Consider the following 19,710-nt stretch of genomic DNA (forward strand, 5'->3'; position numbering starts at 1 on the left):
GCAGGACCCAGAACTGGACACAGCCCGCGAGGGTCTCACAGTGCCCAGCATAGGGGAACAATCCTGCCCTGAGGCTGTGCCCACACTGGGGCTGGGACAGTCCAGATGCCATCAGCCTCTTGCCCACCTGGACTCATGTCCAGCCACTGTCACTACCAACCCCAGGTTCTTTCTCAGCTCTCCAGCTCCTCTGTCCCTAGATGTTGCAGGAGGGTTTGGTGACCCGAGTGGAAGATCCAGCACTTGTCCTGTTGCCCCTGACACTGTTGGCCTTGGCCCATTAGTCCAGCCTGCCCAGATCCCTCTGCACAGCCTTCCTGCCCTCAGCAGATCCACATCCCAACCAACCGTGTGTCCCCCATGAACTCACTGACACACCCCATTGCTCCATCCAGATCATCGAGCAGCTCGCTCTTGGACAGCAGCAAGCCCTGGGGAGCCCCAGCAGTGCCTGGCCCCCTGGATGCGGCCCCATTCCCACCCCTGCCTGGGCCTGGCCCACAGCCAAGTGTTCCCAGCAAGGAGCACCTGTCCCAGGCAGGCTGCAGGTGCTCCATGACATGCCAGGGAAACGGAGATGCTGCCAAAGGCTTTGCTGAGCTTCAGGCAGGCACACCCACACCTGTCCTGCAGCCACCAGGGTCACCCTGTCCCAGCAGGAGACCAAGTGAGTGAGTCAGGATCTGCCTTTCCCAACCTCCAGCTGGATCTGATCTCCTGTTTTTCCTGCCCATGCTGTGACCCAGAGGTGACCTGTTCTAGGGCGTTCCCAGCGTCAGGACCAGGAACAGGTGTGGACTTCCCTGGATCCTCCCTCCAGCCCTGTTTGGGAATAGGGTCACTATTTGGGAATGTCTGGGGCCTGGGAACCCCTGGGGGGCCAGGGCTGGCTGGTGGGGAATGATGAGTAGGGTCTGGGTGAGCTCTGCTGCTGTCCAGGATCCCCCATGGATCCTGGTGAGGACCAGTCAGAGCAGCTCCGTGACCTCTCCACAGCCCCTGTGGTATCCCCAGGGATCCACTGGCGCCAGGGACCTGCAGGGTCTGAGCGGCTCAGCAGGTCACTGACCAGTCTCCTGGGTACACAGACCAGTACAGAACAGTTCCTGCTCCTAGTACAGACAAATCTGACCCAGTCTCCATACCAGTATAGCCCAGTCTGACCCAGTACAAGTACAGACCAGTCCAACCCAGACCCTGCTGCCAGCACAGACTAGTCTGACCCAACACAAATCAGTTTAACCCCACTCCCAGCCCAGTCCAGCCTAGTCCCCAGTCCCAGTCTGTCCCTGTCCCTGCAGATGGGTCAGTGCTGGCAGAACGCCCAGGCCAGGCAGGCGCCCATGGTGCCACCGAGCTCCAGGCACCGTTCCTGTCCCTGCTTGGCCTGGCACTGTCTGGGGGTGTCCAGCACAGCTGGGAGGGCCCACAGGACATATGGGGGGGCTGTACGGCAGGGCGTGTGAAGGACACGCAGGGCAACGGGGCAGCACGGGGCCAGGGTACTTCCAGAATACTTTATTTTGTACATACAGTTTTGTCAGCGTGCGGCAGTTGCCCCACAACCCCTGGAGCCCCCCAGAGCTGTGGAGCAGCAGTGCAGTGGGGCAGCAGTGCCATGGGGCAGCAGGCACACACAGTCACCCCACAGCTGGGGAGGGGGGCTGGGGAGGTGGGGGGCAGCCCTCAAGGGGCATGGGGCTCTGGACTGGCCACTCCACAGCCCCCCCCAAGCCCTTCCAGCGGCTCCCCCTGCCCCTCATACCCCCCGCACACCTTGGGCACCCTGTCAGCCGGGGCAGTGGGATGCTGGCCCTGCCGTGGGGCAGGGCGAGGGTCAGACCATGACCCCCAGGCAGCCCCCACCCCACGGGACCCATCCTCACCCCCCAGGCCCGGCTGCCCCCTGGGATAAAGTGCACATGAAGCCAGGATGGCGCTTGGGGGGCAAGCGAGGCCACGGGGCAGCCGTCTCTGCAGGCGCCCCGCTGCAGCTGCAGGCTCCCTCCTGCCTGTGGTGTCGTGCCCGTCACTGCAGGTAGCGATAGGCCTTGAAGCAGTGGTTGCCCGAGTCAGCCACGACAACGTGGCCGTCGGAGGTGAGCGCCAGCCCCTGTGGCCCGTACAGCGGGTCAGCCGCCGTGTTGATGTAGGACAGGAACGAGCCCGCACTGTCAAACACCTGCAGGAGGCGCACAAGGATGTGCCCGACGGCCCCACGGCCCAGGGACACCCACCCCAATGGCCCCTGACGGCCCTAAGCCCAGGGACCCCCAGCCCTGACAGCCCCCGGACCTGCAGGACACAGTCCCTGTAGGGGGATGTGGTCAAGATCCCCCCAGGTCTATTCCAGTTAACCCAAGACCCTTCTCAGTTGCTCCCAGGCGAGCCCAGACCCCTTCCCAGTCCACCCCAGTTGCTCTCGGTGCAACTCTTCCCAGTTCCTCCCAGTTGACCCTAGACCCCCACAGACCATTCCAAGCTGACCTGAGACCCTTCTTTGTTGCTCCCAGTTGATGCCAGTTGCTCACAGTTGACCCTACACCCCTCCCAGTTGGCTGTAGACCCTGCAAAGACTCTTCCCAATTGACCCAAGATCCTTTTCAATTGCTCTCACTTAAACCGAGTTGCTTCCTGGTTCCCTGCAGGTGCCCTACAGCACCTCACAGGAGATCACGTGGGTTGGGGGGGTCAGGGATGGGATGGGCCAATCCTGGGCCCCTTGTGCTGCCCTGGGGGTGTGTGTGCAGGTAAAGGTGTGGGTACAGGTGTGTGTGCAGGTACAGCTGTGCGGGTGCACGCACAAATGTCTATGCAAGTACAGGTAGAGATGTGCAGGCACAGGTGTCTGTGCAGGTACAGGTCTGCAGGCCCAGGTACAGGTGTGCAGGCACAGGTGTCTGTGCAGGCACAGGTGCAGGTGTGCAGGCACAGGTGTGCAGGCACAGGTGTATGTGCAGTTGCAGGTGTGTGTGCAGGCACAGGTACAGGTGTACAGGCACAGGTACAGGTGTACAGGTACAGGTGTGCAGGCACAGGTACAGGTGTCTGTGCAGGTGCAGGTGAGGAGGCACAGGTGTCTGTGCAAGGCACAGATGTCTGTGCAGGCGCAGGTGTCTGTGCAGGCACAGGTACAGGTGTGCAGGCACAGGCACAGGTGTACAGGCACAGGCACAGGTACAGGTGTGCAGGTGCAGGTACAGGTGTGCAGGCGCAGGTACAGGTGTGCAGGCGCAGGTACAGTACCTGGATGCGGCTGTTGCCCCAGTCAGCCACGATGATGTTGCCATTGCTGTCCACGGCCACTCCTGTGGGTGCGTTGAACTGCCCGTTGCCCTCCCCATGAGACCCAAACTTGAACAGGAACTCGCCCTCTGCGTTGTACACCTGGTGGGCACGGAGGGACAACACACGGGAGTCACAGGGGGCACTGCAGCCCCCCAGCCCAGGGGGATCTCAGCACCTGCCTGTGGCTGCGCTCACCTTCACTGAGTGGTTGTGGAAGTCGGTCACCACGATCTCATTCTTGTTGTTGACAGCCACAAAATGGGGTCCTAGGGAGTCAAAGGGGGTTCAGCCTGAATGGGGCACAGGACACTCATCCCCAAGACTGGGGGGCTCAGCCCTGAGAGGAATGGTGGGGTTCAGCCCTGGCCCCATGGCAGGAGCAGGATGGACCCAGAGCTCTGAGGCATGGACAGAGCCCAGAACTCAGAGCCCTCAGGATGTAGCCACTGACAGAACTTGAGCCTAGAGCTCCAGCCCAGAACTGAATCCAGAACCCAGACTCACAGTCTGTATCCAGAACCAAACCCAGTGCCCCAATCTAGGTCACAGAGCTCAGAACCCAGACCCAAACCCAGAATCTGGACCCACATCCCAGACTGGGAACCAGACTGAAACTTTGAACTCAGAGTCTGGGATCTCTGTCCCAAACTAAAACCCAAAGGTGGAACCTGGAACTGGATTACCAGCCCAGAACCCTGAACCTGATGCTGGACCCTGAACCAGATCCTGGCTCCCTATCCAGTCCCAAAACTCAAACCAGAGCTCAGAATAAGTCCTGAGCCCAGACCCAGAACCCACAGCCCAGAAATGGATCCAGAGAGCCAGTCAAGAACTGGAGCCTGGACCTGTCCCCCAACCTCAGGGCATTCTTAGGGGTCCCAGTGCCACCAGGTGCCCCAACAATGTGAGGCACACAGTCCTGCCCTGCCGTGGTCCCTGGGGAGCTCAGGTCGGCCTGGGGGTCCCAGGGGTACCTGCAAACTGGCGCTCAGCGGTGCCACGGGAGCCAAAACGTGCCACCAGCTTCCCGTTGGGCTGGAAGATGAAGACGCAGCAGGCCTTGTTGTCCACCACGATGATGTGCCCATTGCGGTCCACGGCGACACCCTTGGGGCCCATCAGCCGCCCCGCACCCAGCTTTGTCTAGGGGGACACAGGGTCAAGGTGGGAGGTGACAGGGACCCCCTCACCCCTCAGAACCCTGCATTCCTGCTTTCTCTCACCTTGAACTTGCCCTCAGGTGAGAAGACGCTGACCCAGCGGTTGTCGTAGTCGGCCACAATGATGTCACCATTGGTGTCCACTGAGACACCCGTGGGGCGCTGCAGCTGCCCTGGGGAACGCCCCCGCACCCCGAAACGCAGCCGGAACTGCCCCTCGTTACTGAACACCTGGGAGGGCAGCAGGGTCAGAGGGATCAGGAGGAACACCCCCACACTTTGAAACACAGCCAGAACTGCCCTTCATTGGAGAACAATGTGGGGGCCAGGAGGGAGCAGGGGGAGTCAGTGGGGGTACTGGGAGAGTTCAGGGAGGGGACCACACCTGCACACATTGGTTACTGCTGATGGGGTCAGTGGGGTCATGGGGATCCAGGGTTACCCAGGGGGATCCCGAGGGGGTCAGTGGGGGTCCCAGGGGTCCATATCTGCATGCACTGGTTGTTGCTGTTGGGGTCAGTGGGGGTCCTGGAGGGGTTTGGAGGTCCCAAGGGTGTCCATACCTGCACGCACTGGTTGTTGCTGTCAGCCACGACGATGCGGCCGGCGCTGGATGTGGAGATCCCCTGCAAGTTGGTGAACTCGCCCTTCTCCCGGCCACGGCTGCCTGCAGGCACCGGTCAGGGGGGCACATGGGGACCCAGGAGACCACTCACCACCCCGGTAAAACTCTGCCACCCCCTGGGGCCCTCCACCACCACCCCAGAAAGCCATGAGGAGCCCAGGGAGGCCCAAGGGAATCCCTGTGGCTGTGGGGAGCCCTAATGAGCCCCCCATCATCCCAAGACACCCCCTGCTCACCGACACGAAAGATGAGCTCATCCTCGATGGGGTTCTCCTTGCGCTTGGCGCTGCCGTACATGCTGGCGGGGCGGCGCAGGGCCTTCTGCCGCACGTGCCCCCCTCCCGGGGACTTGACGCGGCGCTTGGCCTCCTCGGGGGACGGGGGCACGTCGCTGGGGCGCAGGGCGCGCGCGCGGAACGGGGAGCCGCGCACGGGCTGCCCGTACAGCAGGATGGACAGCACAAAGTCACCCTCGGTGCGCGGCGTGTACACCAGCTCGTAGGTGCCGTTGCGGTTGTCCTGCACCTCGGCCTCGGCCGCGGCGCCGTCGGGGCCCGTCACGGCGAAGCGCAGGCGGGCGCCACCGCTGCGCACCAGCGCCCCGTCCTTGTCCTTGGTGGTGACGCTGAGGGAGCAGGGCTGCCCCACCACGGCCTGGCGCAGCCCCTCGCCCGTGGCCACCGTGGTGTGCGCCGTGGCGCTGGTGGTCAGCAGCGCGCCCAGGTTCTGGATGGAGCGGCGCAGCCCCTCGGGCTCGGCGTGGAACTCGAGCTGCGCGTTCTCGTGCGGGTGCTCGGGGAAGGGCCGCGCCGCCAGCTCCCGCAGCCGCTCGCCCATCTGCTTCTGCACCAACAGCACCTCCGTGGCTGAGCCGTGGTGCAGCGCCTGCTCTGTGAACGCGCAGCTGCTCAGGATGCTCTCCTGGCCCTGCCGCAGCACCTCCAGCTGCGCCTCCAGCACCTGTGGGACCAGAACATCACCTGTGGCACCTGTGAGACCCCAGTGCCAGCACCTACACGTGAACCACATCCTGGCCCTGCCGCAGCACATCCGTGCGGGGATGGCACATTTCTGTGGTGTCAGTGTGGGATCCCCACACCCAGCACCCCTAACCAGTGCTCCACCTGCATCCCCACCTGCAGCCCAGCCACGGCCACAACCCCCACACTGGTGCTGCACTGGGACCCCAAACTGTTGCACCGGCCGGGCCGCTGGCACTGGGGCATGGCTGGGACACCCACACACCCTCCCAGGAAGGGCTGGTGAAGGGCACCAACCCACAGGTGTGTTACCTGCTGCTTGGCAGCACAGGTGGCCTCCAGGTCACGCAGCAGCACCTCCCGCCGCTGCCGCAGCGCCGCCTCCAGCTCCTCGAAGCTGCTCCCGATCTCTGCCTCAGCCTCAGCCCGGCGTTGCCCCAGCTGCCGGCTGATCTCGGCCACCAGCCCCACAGCTGCTGCCAGCTGTGGGAGTCTGGGAAGACACAGGGACCCCCTGAACTCCCAACCCCCCACCAACCCCACCTGAACCCTGGAGCCCCCCACAGCACCCTCATCCAGCTGTGGTATCCTGCAGAAGGAGGACACGGGGACTCCCTGAACTCTCAAACCCCACAGCAGCCACGATGCCCTCAGCCACCCCTCCCCCTGCATCATGTGTGAGTGGCACCAAGCTGGTGCTGCAACCAGTGGGAGTAGGGCCACGGGGACCCCCAGGGATCCCCTGACCCTCGTACCTGGCACGCACAGCGTCGAGCTGGTGCTGCAGGGCTGCCTTGTGCTGCTCCAGCACATCACGCAGCGGCACGGTGCGGTGGTCCCGGTGCTCCCGCCGCTCCCCCTCTGTGCACTCCCGGCACATGGCCGTCTCACAGGGCTCGCAGTAGAACTCCATCACCTGCCACACCTGTGCTCACCTGCTGCCCCGCAGCCCAGCCCACAGCACCCTGCAGCCCACCCCATCTCCCGAGCCCACACAGCTTCTCCTAGACTCGCTGGACCACTGCAGCCTCCCCCCACCCCACCCTGGACCCTTTCTCCAAGGCCTGAAGGCCCCCCTTGACCCTCACAGACCTCCTCAGCCTTCCCCAGATCCCAGCCCTGCTAAAGCCTTTCCGGCTCCTGCAGGTCCCCAGCCCCCTGAGTCACCTCAGCCCTCTGAAACTCCCCAGCCCTCCCGGACACCCTGAGCCCCCCCAGCCCGTCCCCAGCCCCTCGGCCCCACCTTTCCCTCGTGGTTCGGGCAGCAGAGCGGCTGCCCGGTGGCGGCGCCCAGGGGGGGCAGGGGTGCAGGGGGGGCCCCGCGGGGGTCAGGGTCCCGCTGCAGCACCTCCATCAGGTTGGTGATGAAGAAGTTGTTGGGCAGCGCCGGGACCCCCCGCTCGGGCAGGATCGAGGTCTGGCGGCACACGGGGCACGACAGGGACAGGCTCTGGGCCGGAATGTAGTTCTGCAGACACCTGGGGTCACAGGGGTCACGGGGGTCACTGGGGTCAGGGGTCACAGGGGGCATGACAGGGACAGACTCTGGGTCAGGACACAGGGGGCAATGATAGGAATAGGGGCTGTGGGAGCACAGCGAGTACATGGGCACAGATACGGGGGAACAGATGAGGGGATGGATGGGGGGACAGGACCTGGTGGGGCTAGGGGATGTAGGATGGCAGTGAGGGCAAAACAGGGGGGTGAAGGGACAGATGGATGGACAGGGAAACAGGGGAATGGACAGGTAGGTTGATCTGGGGACAGAAGAGGGAACATACCACCTAGGGTTGGGGTCAGGTAGAGAGCAGGATGGACAGATGAACATAAGGGTCAGGGCACAGGACAAGGGCACACGGATAGGCCTGGGGACAGGCAGTGGCACAGGGACAGATGGATGGACAGAGGGGCTGCACATTGCACACAGTGACGGTGGAACAAGGGGCAGCAGGACAGACAGACAGGGTGATGAGGAACACAGGGAGAGGGGAGCAGTGAGAAAGACAGGAGAGCTGGGGTGCAGGCAGAGAGCAGGGGGAGAGACACCAGGGCTGCACGATGTCACCCTGGGGAGCAGGAGGGGGACAGACGGACAGACAGATGGGGGTGCTGTGCAGTGTCACACTAGGCTGGGAGATACAGATGGACAGACAGACAGGAGGGCTATGTGGTGTCACACCAGGTGGGGGGGTGGCAGAGGAGCAGGCAGTCAGACAGATGGACAGGATGGACAGGGGGCAGCAGTGCCAATGCCCCTGGGGAGATAGACGGATGGACGGACGGACGGAGTGGGGGGCTGGAGCAGGGCCAGAGGGCTCTGGGAGCACAGAGAGAGGGGGCCATCAGCAACAAGACCCCCCCAACTTGGGGACCCCAGGCACAGCACCCCCAGCACCCACACTCAGGGGGCTCAGGGGCTGTGCAGTCCTCGCAGAGCAGTGGGGTGTGGGGGGCAGTAGGGTCCCAGCACCACCATGGGCAGTGGAATACAGGGGGGTCCCAGCTCCGGGGGCACAGGGAGGCTCGACCTCATCTCCCACTGGGGAGGGCAGGGCGTGCAGGGGGGCCTGGCTCACCACCAGTGGGGGGCCAGGGGGGCTCTGCTCACACTGCAGGATTAGGGGGTGCAGTGGGGCACACGGGGGGTGCAACCAGTAGCGGTGGGGTACAGGCTCAGGGACACAGGGGGATGCAGCAAGGCAGATGGGGGCCAGGTGCACTGGAGGGCAGAGGGGATGGATGCTAGAGGGAGTTGGGGGGTGCAGGGGCACAGTCAGGACATGGAGGGTGCTTTGGGAGGGTCACAGTGGCGGGGCTGCAGTCAGGGCTTCAGTGAGGTGCAGAGGGGCCCAGGGCACGGTAGGGATGTGCTGGGGGTGGATGCTGGTGGGGTGCAGAGGGCACAGGAGGGATGTAGGGGTGCTCAGAGACAGGGTGAGGATGGAGAGTGGGTACCATGGCACAGAGGGGATACTGGGGGTGCAGTGGGGTGGAGGAAGTGTAATGAGGGGTCCCACATCTCACAGAAGGTGTGCAGGCAGGGATTGGGTTCAGGGGGTGCAGGAGGGACTCAGCAGGCGTTCAGGAGGTCCCATGCTCACAGAAAGCATGCAGGCGGGGATGGGGTTTGCGAGGATACAGGGGGGCTCAAGGGGGGTTCGGGAGGTCCCACCTCTCGCAGAAGGTGTGCAGGCAGGGCAGCACCTTGGGGTTGCAGTAGCGGTCGAGGCAGATGCTGCAGATCAGGAACTGTTGGTCAATCTGCCGCACCACCGGGCTGGCGGGCTCATGGCGGGCCATGGTGGCTCCTCAGCCTGGGAGGCACACCACAGTGAGGGGCAGGCACCCCGCAACACCCCATGGGGCACCACAGCACCCCACAGACACCCCCAGCCCCAACCCACGGCGCCACGTAACCCCCGCCCGCCCCACAGGCTCGTGGTGGGTCGTGGCAGACCCTCAGCCTGAGAATGGGGGGAATCAAAACGCGTGGGAGGCACTGCGTGGCACCCTGCAGCCCACCACTCAACCCACAGTGCCCCACAGCCCCCTGCCCACCCCACGGCCTCACAGAGGGCCATATCGGGCACTCACCCTGTGGCATGAGTGCTCAGCACCCTGGGGCGCCCACAGCCCCGACCCATGGCACACACCCCAGCGCATCCCACAGTCCCTGGCCCCACAGACACCTTCTGGGGCACACATGGGGACTCCTCCCGGCCCCCACCATGCCCATGACCCCCGGGCGCCCAGAGGCAGCCCCACACGTGCCCCCCACCCTCACACACGACCGTGCCGCACAGCACCGCCGCGCCTACCCGCTGGCCCTCGGAACCCACACACCCCACAGCCCTGTCCGCTTGTGCCCCATGGCACCCGCCCCCACCCACGGTAACCAGTCGTCTTCCCCACAGGGCGCCCCCAGCGCCCACCCTCCTGCCCCACGGGGCACACCCCAGCCCCGCCACCCTCCTCCCGCGCCCCCCGGCCCCCACCCCACCCTCTGTCCCGTGGGACGCTCGTCACCCCCTGTCCCCTGTCCCCTGTGCCCCACAGACCCCGCACCGCCCCCGTCCCTCGCTGCCCGCGCCCCACGGCCCGCCGTGCCCCACCACCCTCGGTCCCCGGCCGCCTCCCCTCACCCCGGCCCCGCTCCCGGCGCTGCGGCGGCTCCGCGCTCCAGGCCCCGGCCCCGCCCCGGCCGCCATTGTGCGGCACCGCCCCCCCCCGCGGCACCGGGACACGGCGGGGCCCGGGGGTCCGGCACCCCGCGGGCCCGGGGGGTCCGTGCCCCCCGCAATCGCATCCCGCACGCCCTTGACGCACCGCCCGCGGCCCCGAGGCGGCCCCCCGCGCTCGGCCCGCGCCGGCCGTGCGGACCCCCGCGGGCCCGGAGCACTCACCCCCCCCGCGGCCCCCTCCTCGCTGCCGCCCGCGCCGCGGGACCCCACGGCGCATCCTCGGCCCCGGCCCGGGATGCGACAGGGAGGCGGCCGGGCCGGGCCGCACCAACCGCGCTCCGGAGGGGGAGGTAAAACATGCCGCCGCCTCCCTGTTCCACGGAACCCGCCCCCGAGGACGCCCCGCTCGGGGTTGGCAAGGCGTCGCTGCGGGGCGCGTTGCCGCCCCCGGCCGGGGGGTTCGCGGGGAGGGTCCCGTGGGAAAGTGGGTAAAGTGACCACTCGACTCCCCCCCCCGACATCAGTGGTCTCGCCTGGGCTGTGGCTCTGCAGCTGGGGGGGGGCTCCGCGCATCCAGGGGTACCCGGCTGTTGCCACGGCAACCACATCCCGACCCCGAATTTGGGGGGGGATTGACCCCAAATTGGAGGGGGGAATAGGACCGGGGATGTGGGCATACACTGGTGCGTGGGGGCATGGCGGGTTACCGAGCGTAGGGTGACGGGCGGTATAAATTGGGAAGTAGGAAGAATATAAAACAGGGATGGAGGGGGAATAAAGGGAAGGTCAAGGCGAACAAGTGGATATAAAGGGGGGCGAGGGGGATGCACAGGTAAAAAGAGGGGCAAAATAGGGGTTATAGAGGGGTGGTATAAAGAAGGTACAGGTGGGCTACAAAGGGGCTTATAAAGAGGAGGGATAGGAGTCAAACCAGAGCCCACTAGGCCCACAGCAGCCCTCCAGGCTGTAGGGAGCCCCCACTTCTTCCCACGTGCCAGCTGCCACAGCGCCTCCTCCACGTGAGACCCCCCCTCAGCTGGCACCCCTCCACCCCGCAGGGCAGGATCCCCACCCCCTCAGGACATGGCATCAAGCCCACCTGCTGCAGCATCCTGGAGAGTTCCAGCAGGCTCCTGGCTGCTTCCTTTGGGTGAGGTAGCGAGCAGGCCCTCACAGACCGGGCATCCTGGCAGAGCTGGAGCTCCCGGGGTGCAGAGGGGGTGTCACTATTCCCAGCCAGGTCACTGCAGGCGTGGGCCATGGGGGTAATGATGGCCACAGGGACGGGAAGGTCCTGACCTGGCCCAGCACATGGACCCCCAGCCCCCTGGGGTCCCATCAGGGAGAAGCAGCTCTAGGATGGACCCAACCCTCTGCCATGAACCAACCCTGCTATAAATCTTTCTCCATCCACACGGGAGGCCCCAGCGTGGTCCCCTGACCCTCCACGTTGGCCTCAGTGTCTGGAAGGTTCCACAGCCAGGCCAGACCTGGTTGTGCAGCCAGCACAGTCTGCCAGGAGCAAGGATGATCATCAGGGTGACAGGAGGGTGACCTGCCTTGGAACATGGGACCCATCCCCAGGACCTTCCACTCCCAGCCAGGCACCACCAGAAGCAGCAGAAGGCTCTGAGGCTCAGAGTGTCCCATGGGTACCTATAGCACAGTAGGGATGAAGAGGACTCCCCTCCACCAAGGACTTCCTCTGGCCCTCCACCCTCACCTCCAGTGGCTCCTCATTCCCGCATTCCCTGATCCTCTCCCAGTGTCCCACATGACCTGATGGATGGGCCTGCGGGGACAGAGCAGGTGCCTGGGAACAGCCCTCATCCCTTGTGGGCAGACACCCACCTGACTCCAGTAGCTCAGTATGGACAGGGATTGCCCACATCCAGGTCTGGGGAGTGGCAGGACTCCATGGGAGGGTTTCAGTGTTCCAGGGGGGGTCAGGGCAGGGGTAGACAGTGTCCAGGAGGAATCTCCTGAAGTTTTCCAAAGGAAGTGTCCAGGGGTCCCAGTGGAACAGCAGCTAGTGGTAATAGGTTGAAGGGCGATGGAGGAGGGCTCTGAACACCACTGGCCCCAGTGCCTGGCCTGGGGAAAGGGAAGCTATTCTGTGGGACTCCTGAGCTCTCAGTGCCACCAGCGGGACAGCAGTGATGGTTCCAGCAATCCCAGGCCAATCCCAGCAGCTTCCTCCTGCGGGGCCCCATTTACTCCCACCTGGTCCTGATTCACGCTGGTGCCACGGGGCTGGAGGATGGGGTGGCTCCCCTTGCCAGACACAAATGAGCAGGGTCTCCCCAAGCCCCTCACTCACCCCCCAGAACCATCTCTCCTGTGCTCCAGCTCGTTCCCCTTCTGAGCCTGAGGCCCCACAAGCAGCAGCCAGTTCCCTTTGCCCTAGGGCTCCATCATGGAGTCCTCGGTTACAGGGCTCATGCCCCCAGCTGCCCTGGCAGCCCCAGCCCTTCCTTGTCCCACTTGTAGCTCTGCATACACTGATCTGTACCATTTATTTGGGGTTTTACAGAAGTCAGGGGGTTGGGGGGGTCAGACCGTCACCAGGGCGGGGCAGGACGAAGTCGGATCCCGACATTAAATTATGGGTTAAATTAATGAGCAAGAAAAACCAACAGTTTTGTCTCAGGAGAAAGTGCCCAAGTGCGGGGGTGGGTGGGGGGCCCCTCATGGGGTGGGGGTGAACCCTGGCCAGGACCCCAGCCCCACCCTGTGCAGCACATGTGCCCCAGTCCCGGGACACTCATGTACCTGCACACGGACATGCATGGACACGCGTGCACCCCCTGTGCCTCCACTGACGTTTTTGGTCCCTGCTTGGAGCCCCCCTGCCCTCTCCCAGGGCTCCAGGGAACCTGTGCCTGGCCAGCAACTCCCCCTGCCACTAGGTGCAGGGCACAGGAAGCCCTTGCCAGCCCAGCCCGGGATGCCACAGCCCCAGGGAAGCAGGGGAGTCTTTGGAGGGTGCAGCCCCCTGTGAATCAGGAGTGCAAGAGCGGCCACACTGGAAACACCTGTGAATGGCCTGGTGGGGGCCAGGGTGTCCCTGGCACTGGAGGGCAGAGCGGGAGCCCCTCTGGCTGCCAGGTGCAGCAGAGAGGCCCCAGAGCCCCCTCCCGACATAGGGGGCACCTGGCTGTTCTGGTGCTGCCCCCACCCAGCTCCACTGTGACACAGGGCAGGGTCTCCCTAGGTGGAAGTTGGCAGTGGGCCTGGGAGGGGTGCACCCTCATCCTGCTCCGGGGAGGCAGAGGGGGGACAGTGGCAGGTCCTGGCTCACCCCAAGGTGAGTGGGGTGTCTGGGGGGAGCAGCCCAGCAAGGGGGGTGTCCCCAGCCCCTTAGGAGTGTCAGAGGCAGGGGGGCTCCAGCTGTCTGCTGTGTGGGGTCTGTGCAGCAGGGGCTGCTGCAGCCTGCCCTGAGGAGGGGCTGTGGGATGGGGGGGCCCCAGCCCACTGGCAGCTCCCCACACCTGGTGCCCCCCCCAGTCCAAGACCAGGCCCAGGCTGTGGCCCCCACGAGCCCCTGGCCACAACTGAGGTCCATGTGTGCTCCTCCATCCGGGGGGGCACGGGGTGCTCACTGCTCCTCCAGCCAGGAGGGCTTCTCAGCACCGGGGGTCTTGAGCTTGATGTTGAACTGCTTGAGGGTCTGCTCCAGCTGCTGCTGGTTCCCGGCAAAGTACGCAGAGATGGCATTGTGGAACAGCAGCAGTTGCTTGTGCATCACCTTGATCTGGGGAGGGGAGAGGATCGTGAATGGGGGGGGCCTGACCCCACCCCAGTAGCACAGAAAAAGGGGTTGGAAAGCCCTCTGAGACCCCACCCCAACTGCCACCGCTCCTCCCCCAGCCCCGCACTGCCTATTCCACCCAATTCACGTCCTTGAGTGACAAATCTAATGTAGCCATCAAATCCCTGCAGGGACCCCATCCCTGTGCCTCCTTCCCCTGCATTCCCATCCCACACCTCCCATCCGTGTCCTGAACCTCTCCTCCTCATGAACCCCATCTCTGGATCCCCCACCTCCGCCTTGCATCGCCCATTCCTGTGCCCCCCATCCCACCCCTCCATTCCCGCACCCACCTTGTTCTCCTCCAAGAATTTGAGCTTGATGGCCACGTCTGCCCGCAGCTTCTCATACTTGTCCTTGTGGCTCTGGAACTGGCTCTGGGCTGCGTCGAGGCGGCTCACAGCGCCGGCGTCGCGTGGGCCCATGCTCAGCTCCTCCAGGTCCGTGCGGTACGCGTCATACTCCAACCTGCACAGAACCGGCATTGGTCACCTGCCTCCAGATGTCTCCAGGAGTCCTGAGCCCCCCGAGCTCCCTGTCGCACCTGGCCGTCTCATACTGCTTGACTGTCATAAGCGTGTCCTCCATGGTCTTGTTGACCAGTGTGTTGATGCTGGACACGAAAAAGTTGACGGCACCCAGCAGCGTCTCCCCGTTCTTGCACAGCAACTTCTGCGTCTCTGCGTTGTACCCAAACTCCTCCTGGGGACAGAGGGATGCGTGCACAGGTAAGGGGCCACAGATCACACCCCCACTCCCTTCCATCAAAAGTGCTGGGACTGCTGAGGCCAACCATGACCCAGCACCGCCAAGCCCCGTACGAGCACACACCACATCCACCCCAGTGCAGATCACGTTCCTGCCCTGGTGTCCACGTGTGACTCCAAGTCTTGACCCCCACAACCCCCAGCCACCCCTGCCCCGCCAGCCCTAGCGTCCAGGTGCCCCTCCAAATCCTGGCACTCTCCACCTCCCCCCCAGCCACGGTGCCCCGGTGTCCCTGCCCTCACTCCAGTGTCCCTCTAGCCGTGGCACACCTGGAGCTCAGGAGATTTCTGGCTGAGGTCAGCAAAGGCGTCCCCCAGGGCGTGCTGGGTCTGTACGAGGCTGTAGAGGTGGGCCGTGAGTGCCCGTGCCAGCTGCAGCACGCTCTCGTACTTGCGCTTGGTCTCCCGCAGCAGCTCGATCTGGGTCTCCAGCTCCAGGTCCACCGTGCGGGAGCCCCGGCCGAACCGCTCCGAGAGCAGCTGCTTGGTGCACTGCAGGAGGGGGAAACCAGGGGGCCCCCAAAGCATGTGAGGGGCCCCCAAAGCACTCCGAGAGCAGCTGCTTGTGGGAGGGGGCCCAGGAAGGGCCACTGGTGTCCCCCCACCCCGGGGTCCCCTCACCTCTCACCTTGTAGGTGTTGATCCCCCACTTCTTGACAATGTCAAACTTCTCAACGGCAATGCCACGCACGACCTCCTCTCCACCAGGTGGGGGTCCTGGGGGTGGTGGGTGCAGCCCGGGGCCTGGCACAGGGACAGGGATGGGGACAGGACCTGGCACCAGCTCCAAGAGGGCAACAGCCACGGGGACTGGGCAGCCTCAGCCTCCAGAGCCATGGCCTTTCTTTCCACAGCAGCACCCCCAGCTCTAGGCACATGCCCAGCACTGGCCCACAGGCATCATGATGAGGACCCTGCTCCTGCCATTCCCCGTGAGGGTCCAACACAGGGGCACAGACCCCAGCCCAGCCACATCTGCTTGCACCAGGCCCTGCCCCATCCTGCTGACCACCCTCACCAGGCCAGACACAGCGGGAACACCGCCCAGCAGCACTGGGAGTCCCTCAGGTGGGCTCCAGGGCCAGTGTGGGCCCCCCCTGGCCAGGACCCACCTCTGAGCCCCCTGGGCCCATCAGCGCTGTCCTCTGTCCCAGCACAAGGATCAGCACCAGGACTGGGCTCCGGCCGTGACACAGCTGCCATGGGGGCTCTTACCACTGTCCCTCGGGAGGCCCGTGGCCCCCGGCCCCAAGGGACGCTGTGAGGTGGAGCGAGGGGCGCAGTACCTGCGGGAGCAGCGGCCGGGCGGGCCATCCTACGGGCAGCAGGCGCGCTGGGGGGCACCGGCGGTCCTCGGGGGGGGTGAGGGTGGACAAGAGAGCCTGGAAATGGGGGGGCTGCGGGGGCCGAGCAGGGTGGGGCAGGACAGGACAGGGGGCACAGGACAGTGGGGCAGCCAGGGCAGAGCGGACGGGGGGCAGGGGACAGGGACGAGTGCGCGGGCGGGCGGCAGCGGGAGAGCGACGGCAGCAGGTGAGCGTTGGAACCCAGAGACACGGCTACAGCCACATAGACTGACCCCCCCACCCCAGGGAACCCCCCACCTCTGGCCCCTGTGCAGGAATCCCTGCAGCCCAGGAGCTGGGCAGGCCTGGCATCATGGGGATGCAGACATGGGGACAACTGGGCCAGCAGTGGTGGTGCTTCAGGGAAGCACACACACACACGTGCTCACCCTGTCTGCCCTCACCCTCTCTGCCCTTGTGAACCCTCCTCAAGCCCTGGGGGGACTCTTAGGGAGAGATCTGCACGTAACAAGGACAGTGGTGCCAGTCTCCCAGAGCCCAACTCGCACTGCTGCAGCCTGGTCTGACTGGGACAGCAAAAAGAGATCAGTGGGCTTGGGACCCCCTGCCTGCCCCCTCATGCCCAGCACACTCCAGAGCTCCTGCTGGGTATGGACTGGGACAAACCTGGGATCCTCCACCAGAGCAGGGACTCAGGATCCCATGGGGATGCCCTGACCAAGGGGATGGAAATTCCCCAGCAGAGACCCCACCCTGTGACAGGGGAGCAAGACAGCCCAGGGAGAGCAGAACCGGGGCAGCAGCCCCTCCTCTACCCTCACTACAAACACCCACACGTTGCCCCTGCACAGAACCCGAGCCCAGCGGGAATAGAGCCCACCCAGGAGACACCTTGGCTGGGCCATGGCAGAGCCTTGTGTCAGGGGCAATGAGGGGAACCGAGCCCCTTCATCCCACGATGCTTCCCATTCCCTCCCAGCCCAGCCCCATTACCTTTGATGGTGCCGGTGGGGATGATACCCTCGGCTGTGCCCCCATAGCCGCCTGACACAATGCTGGTCTCATTCAGGTTGGGTCCCGACACCATCACCTGCTGCAGATCCTGGGGGGCAGAGGAGCACAGGGGGCTGAGATGCAGAGACAGCAGGGCCCTGGTACAGCCCCAAACACCCCCCTGGGGATCCCAGCCCTCGGACCTGCTCCAGGCCGTCGTCCTCGGGGAGGCTGCTGGTGTCCCCGTTGCTGCTGATGGGGATCTCCATGGTGGCTGCCTTGCTCAGGATCCCGTCCGACATCCTCAGGGCCTGCAGACACACACATGTGGTACTGGGGCCAGGACTAATCCGGCCAGGGCAGCAGCCAGTACCTGACGGGCCATGGTGCAAGGGGACAACAGGAGCTAACAGCATGGAGGCGGGGCCCACATCAGCAGCAGACTCTGCCCCTTGCCCAGAGCCTCCTACAGCCACTGCCTAACCCGGCTCGGCCGTCTCTTAGGACACCCCTGGCTCCCAGAACGGACCCGTAGGGTGGCACATCCCAGAGGCACCAACCCCAACCCTGACCCCACCGTGGCTCCCACACCATCACGCCCAGGATTCCCGGCTTCCCCCGCCCCTTTGGGCAGCACTCTGTGCTCCCTCTCACAAACCCGGTCGGGGATCCCCGCGTCCCGCAGACTCTGCCCCGGGACAGCGGCGTTAGCAGCGCCCAGCCGCCCTCGGCCAGGAGGGCACGGGAGCCACGTCCGCAGCCGCAGGAGAGCGGCGGGAGGGGGGGCCCGCTGCGGCCGGACCGGTCCGGGCACATTCCAGGGCAGGCGGGGCCAGGGGCGGGCTCCTCTGAACCCGTTACCTGTGAGCCGTCCCCTCCCCGGCGGGGACACGGCCCGGCCCAGCTCCAGGGTCGAACCCTGCGGGCAGAGGCCGCCATCGCCCAGGGCCATCCTCGCCGGAGAACGGCCCCACAGTCCCCACAGCCTCCGGGCCGGGGCGGGGGCACCGTCAGAACGGACCCCTCCGCAGCCGCTCACGGCAAGGCCCCGAGACGGGACCGACCTCCGAGGGAACCCCCGGTGGCTGCTCCCGGCGGAACCGGCTCGAGTGGGCGGAGACGGCCCCAGCCTCGCTCCCAGGGCTCTCCCAGCCAGACTCCACCAGCCCCGCGGCCGCTCACCCTGTCCAGCCTCCCCGGTCCACCCCCGGCCCCACCTGCGCCCCGGCCCCGCCGGGCCCCCCCGCGCCGCTCCCGCTCCGCCTCGGCCCGGACGCGCCGAAAGTGGCGTCAGTGGCCCGGAAGTGGCGTCATCGCTGAGCCGGACGGAAGTGACGTCGCTGCGAGCTCGGGTGGTCCCCCCGAGTGAGGTGGGACCGAGCCCGGGCCGGGCCCGGGATGGACCCGGCGGCCGAGCATCGGCAGCAGCTCCGCAGCGTGAGCGCTTGGGCTGGGGGTGGGGAGCGGGGTGTCCCGCAAGGCCTTCATGAGTGGTTCCGGGGCTGTCGGTCTGGTGGCGGGTCTCGGTGTGCCCCGAGAGCTCCGGGTGTGGGATGTTGAGTTCCCGGGTTCGCAGGAGAACCGGTGGGTCCTGAAGGGACCCGGGCGTCTCGGGCTGGCCGGGGACACGCCGGGGCTCCCGGTGGATTTCGCGGGTCCCGGACCGGCTCCGCCCGGTATGACCCGCGCCTGCTCCCCAGCTGCGGGACTTCCTGCTGGTCTACAACCGTATGACCGAGCTGTGCTTCCGCCATTGTGTCTGCAACCTCAACTACCGCCTGCTCACGGGCCGCGAGGTGAGCGGGGCACGGGGGGCCGCAGGTCGGGTGTCCCCACGCCCCCTGACCCCATCCCGTCCCCCCCGCAGGAGTCGTGCCTGGACAGCTGCGCGGCGAGGCTGGTCCGCGCCAACCACCGCCTGATGGGCGCCTACGTGGGACTGATGCCGGCACTGCTGCAACGCCGCGCAGCCGAGCACGGGGCGCCAGCGGGGCCATCCGGACTCCCGGGCTCCCCTGAGCCGGCCCCGGGCCCCGCGGAGTCCTCGCCAGACGCTCCCGCTGCCGGCACGTAGCAGCACCTCACCGGAGCTCCCCACGGCACTCGGACGCGACTGGCAACACCCCTGCCCCGTACCAGCGGGAGCAGCTGCAGCCTTGCTGCACTGGAGCTGCAGGCTGGAGCAGCATCTGCACTTGGCCCCGGGACCCCTAGCAGTGGCTGGGCTATGCAGGGCACCGGGGATGGGGGCACAGGAACGAGGGGAAAGCCTCCCTAGCCCTCGTCGGTGTGGATTTCTGGGAAGTGGATTGTTAGTCCCAATAAAACATTTTTACAGTAATGGCTTAGCGTGACACGTGGGGAGGGCAGCAGAGCCCTGGCCCCATGCTCGCTGTTGGGTGTGCTGGGAATCCAGGGAATTGCACCTAAATGTAAGACAGACGTCTCCCTGCACATCGCCCATGATCACCGGGACACGGTGGGGATGTGAGGGGGCAAGGGAGTGGGGGGGCAGTAGGTGTCAGGTGCTACCAGGCCAGTGTTCACCAGACCATGTGTGTGCATGGTTTCTGTGACACCTGGCCTCTTCTCTCCCCA

The 19,710-nt window shown here is 65.5% G+C and overlaps 3 protein-coding genes and 1 long non-coding RNA gene across 10 annotated transcripts; 2 read left to right on the plus strand and 2 right to left on the minus strand.

Annotated features, from left to right (window-relative positions):
- Window positions 1-1,503: 1,503 nt before the first annotated feature.
- On the minus strand, window positions 1,504-11,836 carry TRIM3 (tripartite motif containing 3). 3 transcript variants are annotated; one of them, XM_066314211.1, is made up of 12 exons: window positions 11,334-11,836; window positions 9,226-9,367; window positions 7,297-7,531; window positions 6,809-6,969; window positions 6,366-6,546; window positions 5,310-6,033; window positions 5,012-5,115; window positions 4,512-4,679; window positions 4,263-4,431; window positions 3,484-3,554; window positions 3,247-3,387; window positions 1,504-2,182 (listed from the first exon to the last, which is right to left on the minus strand). In XM_066314211.1, exons 2-12 carry the CDS (start codon window positions 9,351-9,353, stop codon window positions 2,030-2,032), a joined length of 2,235 nt encoding a protein of 744 aa, XP_066170308.1. In that variant the 5' UTR covers window positions 9,354-9,367; window positions 11,334-11,836; the 3' UTR covers window positions 1,504-2,029. The 3 variants fall into 3 exon arrangements, with proteins under 3 accessions (XP_066170308.1, XP_066170309.1, XP_066170310.1); XM_066314212.1 differs by lacking the exon at window positions 11,334-11,836 and adding an exon at window positions 10,457-10,605; XM_066314213.1 differs by lacking the exon at window positions 11,334-11,836 and adding an exon at window positions 10,196-10,254.
- LOC136358271 (uncharacterized) lies at window positions 2,733-3,302 on the plus strand. Its single transcript, XR_010743035.1, has 3 exons — window positions 2,733-2,856; window positions 3,108-3,157; window positions 3,204-3,302. It is a non-coding gene; the product is annotated as an uncharacterized lncRNA (long non-coding RNA).
- An 895-nt stretch (window positions 11,837-12,731) lies between the features above and the next one.
- Window positions 12,732-18,416, minus strand: ARFIP2 (ADP ribosylation factor interacting protein 2). 4 transcript variants are annotated; one of them, XM_066314225.1, is made up of 9 exons: window positions 18,330-18,416; window positions 17,316-17,423; window positions 17,113-17,221; window positions 16,099-16,209; window positions 15,441-15,556; window positions 15,083-15,304; window positions 14,590-14,747; window positions 14,339-14,513; window positions 12,732-13,988 (listed from the first exon to the last, which is right to left on the minus strand). In XM_066314225.1, the coding sequence occupies exons 2-9, from the start codon at window positions 17,412-17,414 to the stop codon at window positions 13,833-13,835; spliced, it is 1,146 nt and encodes a 381-aa protein (XP_066170322.1). In that variant the 5' UTR covers window positions 17,415-17,423; window positions 18,330-18,416; the 3' UTR covers window positions 12,732-13,832. The 4 variants fall into 4 exon arrangements, with proteins under 4 accessions (XP_066170322.1, XP_066170320.1, XP_066170321.1 ...); XM_066314223.1 differs by lacking the exon at window positions 18,330-18,416 and adding an exon at window positions 17,771-18,064; XM_066314224.1 differs by lacking the exons at window positions 16,099-16,209; window positions 18,330-18,416 and adding an exon at window positions 17,771-18,064.
- On the plus strand, window positions 18,417-19,453 carry TIMM10B (translocase of inner mitochondrial membrane 10B). Of its 2 annotated transcripts, XM_066314242.1 has the most exons (3): window positions 18,417-18,549; window positions 18,813-18,908; window positions 18,980-19,453. In XM_066314242.1, the coding sequence occupies exons 1-3, from the start codon at window positions 18,511-18,513 to the stop codon at window positions 19,184-19,186; spliced, it is 342 nt and encodes a 113-aa protein (XP_066170339.1). In that variant the 5' UTR covers window positions 18,417-18,510; the 3' UTR covers window positions 19,187-19,453. The 2 variants fall into 2 exon arrangements, with proteins under 2 accessions (XP_066170339.1, XP_066170338.1); XM_066314241.1 differs by having other exon boundaries at window positions 18,437-18,549; window positions 18,689-19,453.
- Window positions 19,454-19,710: the final 257 nt, after the last annotated feature.

This window comes from Sylvia atricapilla, chromosome 2, assembly GCF_009819655.1.
Source record: "Sylvia atricapilla isolate bSylAtr1 chromosome 2, bSylAtr1.pri, whole genome shotgun sequence".
In the NCBI taxonomy this organism is placed as follows: domain Eukaryota; kingdom Metazoa; phylum Chordata; class Aves; order Passeriformes; family Sylviidae; genus Sylvia; species Sylvia atricapilla.

Excerpts from the sequence above, each read along its gene's own strand:
- TIMM10B (XM_066314241.1), top strand. The coding sequence starts at position 18,511 with ATGGACCCGGCGGCCGAGCATCGGCAGCAGCTCCGCAGC. Across the intron at positions 18,550-18,688 it reads ATCGGCAGCAGCTCCGCAGC|GAGAACCGGTGGGTCCTGAA; the intron begins GTGAGCGCTTGG and ends CCGGGTTCGCAG.
- TRIM3 (XM_066314211.1), bottom strand. The coding sequence starts at position 9,353 with ATGGCCCGCCATGAGCCCGCCAGCCCGGTGGTGCGGCAGATTGACCAA. Across the intron at positions 3,388-3,483 it reads TCCACAACCACTCAGTGAAG|GTGTACAACGCAGAGGGCGA; the intron begins GTGAGCGCAGCC and ends CGTGCCCACCAG. Across the intron at positions 2,183-3,246 it reads GGGGCAACAGCCGCATCCAG|GTGTTTGACAGTGCGGGCTC; the intron begins GTACTGTACCTG and ends CGCCTCCTGCAG.
- ARFIP2 (XM_066314223.1), bottom strand. The coding sequence starts at position 18,064 with ATGGCCCTGGGCGATGGCGGCCTCTGCCCGCAGGGTTCGACCCTGGAG. Across the intron at positions 15,305-15,440 it reads GGGGGATCAACACCTACAAG|TGCACCAAGCAGCTGCTCTC; the intron begins GTGAGAGGTGAG and ends CCCCTCCTGCAG. Across the intron at positions 14,514-14,589 it reads AAGCAGTATGAGACGGCCAG|GTTGGAGTATGACGCGTACC; the intron begins GTGCGACAGGGA and ends GGTTCTGTGCAG.